The sequence below is a fragment of the Thecamonas trahens genome, assembly GCF_000142905.1.
Source record: "Thecamonas trahens ATCC 50062 unplaced genomic scaffold supercont1.74, whole genome shotgun sequence".
NCBI lineage: Eukaryota > Apusomonadida > Apusomonadidae > Thecamonas > Thecamonas trahens.
Window position 1 is genome coordinate 37,470 of NW_013657606.1, and position 2,192 is coordinate 39,661.

General features: G+C 67.7%; 1 protein-coding gene across 1 annotated transcript; it reads left to right on the forward strand.

The window, feature by feature from the left end:
• Positions 1–281: 281 nt before the first annotated feature.
• AMSG_11272 (uncharacterized protein) lies at positions 282–2,090 on the forward strand (the record flags this gene model as incomplete). The annotated part of the gene is made up of 2 exons (XM_013897354.1): positions 282–1,480; positions 1,685–2,090. The coding sequence occupies 2 exons, from the start codon at positions 282–284 to the stop codon at positions 2,088–2,090; spliced, it is 1,605 nt and encodes a 534-aa protein (XP_013752808.1).
• Positions 2,091–2,192: the final 102 nt, after the last annotated feature.

The window sequence follows — 2,192 nt, forward strand, 5'->3', positions numbered from 1 at the left end:
TCCCCCCGCCCATGCCTCTGGCTGGCCTCCACTTTGGCGGCCTGAGTGCCCACATCATGCCGACGAGTGCCACACCGAGTACGGGCATACCGACCACCACCACCACCGCCACCAGACCCCGCTCCTCCCCCTCCACACACACTTCCTCTGCCTCTACCCGTCCGTCACATTCCTCGCATATGTCTCCTCCCTCGTCTACCTCGCCGCCGTGGAGGGATGGCTCGCTTGCTTGGAGCAACCTTAATGAATGGTTCCCGCACTCTTGGCGCACTTTGTCCATAATGGCCGAGACTCATGCCCATGCCCGGACCGATCCCAAGGACAAGACCAAGGACAAGACCAAGGACAAGACCAAGGACAAGGCCGAGGACAAGGCCGAGGACATACCGTCCACAAAGACCAATGATGATGGCCATGGTGCTGGCCATGGCCATGTCGCTGCTGGTGATGATGGCGGGCGGGAGGAGGGCGGATCGGGGCAAGAGAGCAAGGTGCTGGCGCTGCAGGGCGTGGGGATGGTGCCGGTGGACGAGATGACGGTGGCGGTGGTGGTAGAGGATGGGAGTGCAAGGGCAGGCTCGCTCTCGCTGGCCGATGCCTCCGCTGGTGCCATCGAGGTCGCTCTGGCCGACTACTCCGCCAAGCAGATCGAGGCCCGTGTCGCGCCGAGGACAGAGGCGCGTACCCTCGCTGCCTGGGCATACATCCTCCGCAAGGGCCCCAAGGCGGACATCCCGCCGCGCGTTCTCACCCGCATCGCCAACGCCTACCTCAACAACACCATCCCGAACATCGCCACGCTTGTTGAGCCTGCTCCCGAGCCCGTCGAGCCCGTCGAGCCCGTCGAGCCCGCCGAGCCCGCTTGCTCAGTCTCGACCTCGGTCTCGTCAGCCTCAGACTCGGCTTCTGAGTACATGCCCGGCTCGGGCTCCAGCAGCTACGAGTCGTCGGCAAGCTCGGGCTCGAGCTCGAGCTCGGACTCGGGCTCGGCGAGCTCGTCCGATCGAGCGTCGCCGCCGATCCTCCGCCCGCGCCGTCGCACCGCTCGCCTCCTCGATCCGTTTGCCACCCTCCATCGCTCGTCGTCTGACCCGTCGTCGCCGCCGCCGGCCACTCCGCTCCCGCCGTCGCCGTTGCCGTCGCCGTCGCCGTTGCCGTCGCCGTCGCCGTTGCCTGCGGCCAACAAGCCGCTCCCGCCGCCGGCCGATCCGCTCCCACCCGACGCGCCGCACGCACTGCTCTTTATCGCACCAGGTGGGCCCAAGGACGTTGGCCTGGCCCTGGTCTCTGACGTCCACTTTCTCCTCCACCTCATCCCCGTCACCGTCCCGCCCACCCTTGTTGAGCCCGCCGCCGCCGTCGCTTCCACCGTCGCCGCCACCGACCCCACACCCACCTCTGGCCGCAAGCGCAAGCGCAAGCGCAAGCGCAAGTCCTCGCCCGCATCCGCGCCCGCGCCCGCCCTCCCGTTGCCACCCGCGTCCTCCTCCTCCTCCTCCTCTTCCTCCTCCTCCTCCTCCTCGGCCTCCTCATCGTCATCGTCCTCATCGTCCTCATCGTCGTCGTCGTCATCTTCCTCCTCCTCATCCCCCTTGCCGTTGCCCTCACCCGCGCCACCATCGACACCCGCCGCATCGACGTCAACGCCACCGCCAACAACAGCAATAGCTACAACAACGACGAGCCCGCCGCCACGCAAGCGCCGGCGGCGGCTTTCGCGGCGGCGGTTTGCGGATCTGGCCGCCACGCCGGCGTCTGTAGACGACTTTGCGCGGCTGTCGACCCGACCCGAGTTGAGCGCCGACCGAGTGGCCGAGCTCCTTGCCAGCGCGTGGCTCTCGCGCCGGATCGAGGGCGTTGTCGCCGGCACCACCCCGCACACACCCAATCTCACGGCCTGGGGCGACGTGACCCGCCGCGAGCAGTCGGCCATCACCGCTGCGCTCCGCGACCGCTACCCCGACGCTGATCCGGAGCTCCTTGCCACCACCGTCGCTCACTTTGTCGCCACCACCCTCGTCTCCTACCACTACATGCCGCTCCCTGCCGAGCTGCCGGAGCTCATGTCTGCCACCTGGGTCCGCACATGATCCGCCCAACCGGTACCCGTTGTGTGCCCTCCGCCGTAAATGCTCCCCCCCCCCACTCCCACCTACCAACAATTTTGTTACCCCGCACCCCCCACCCCCCTT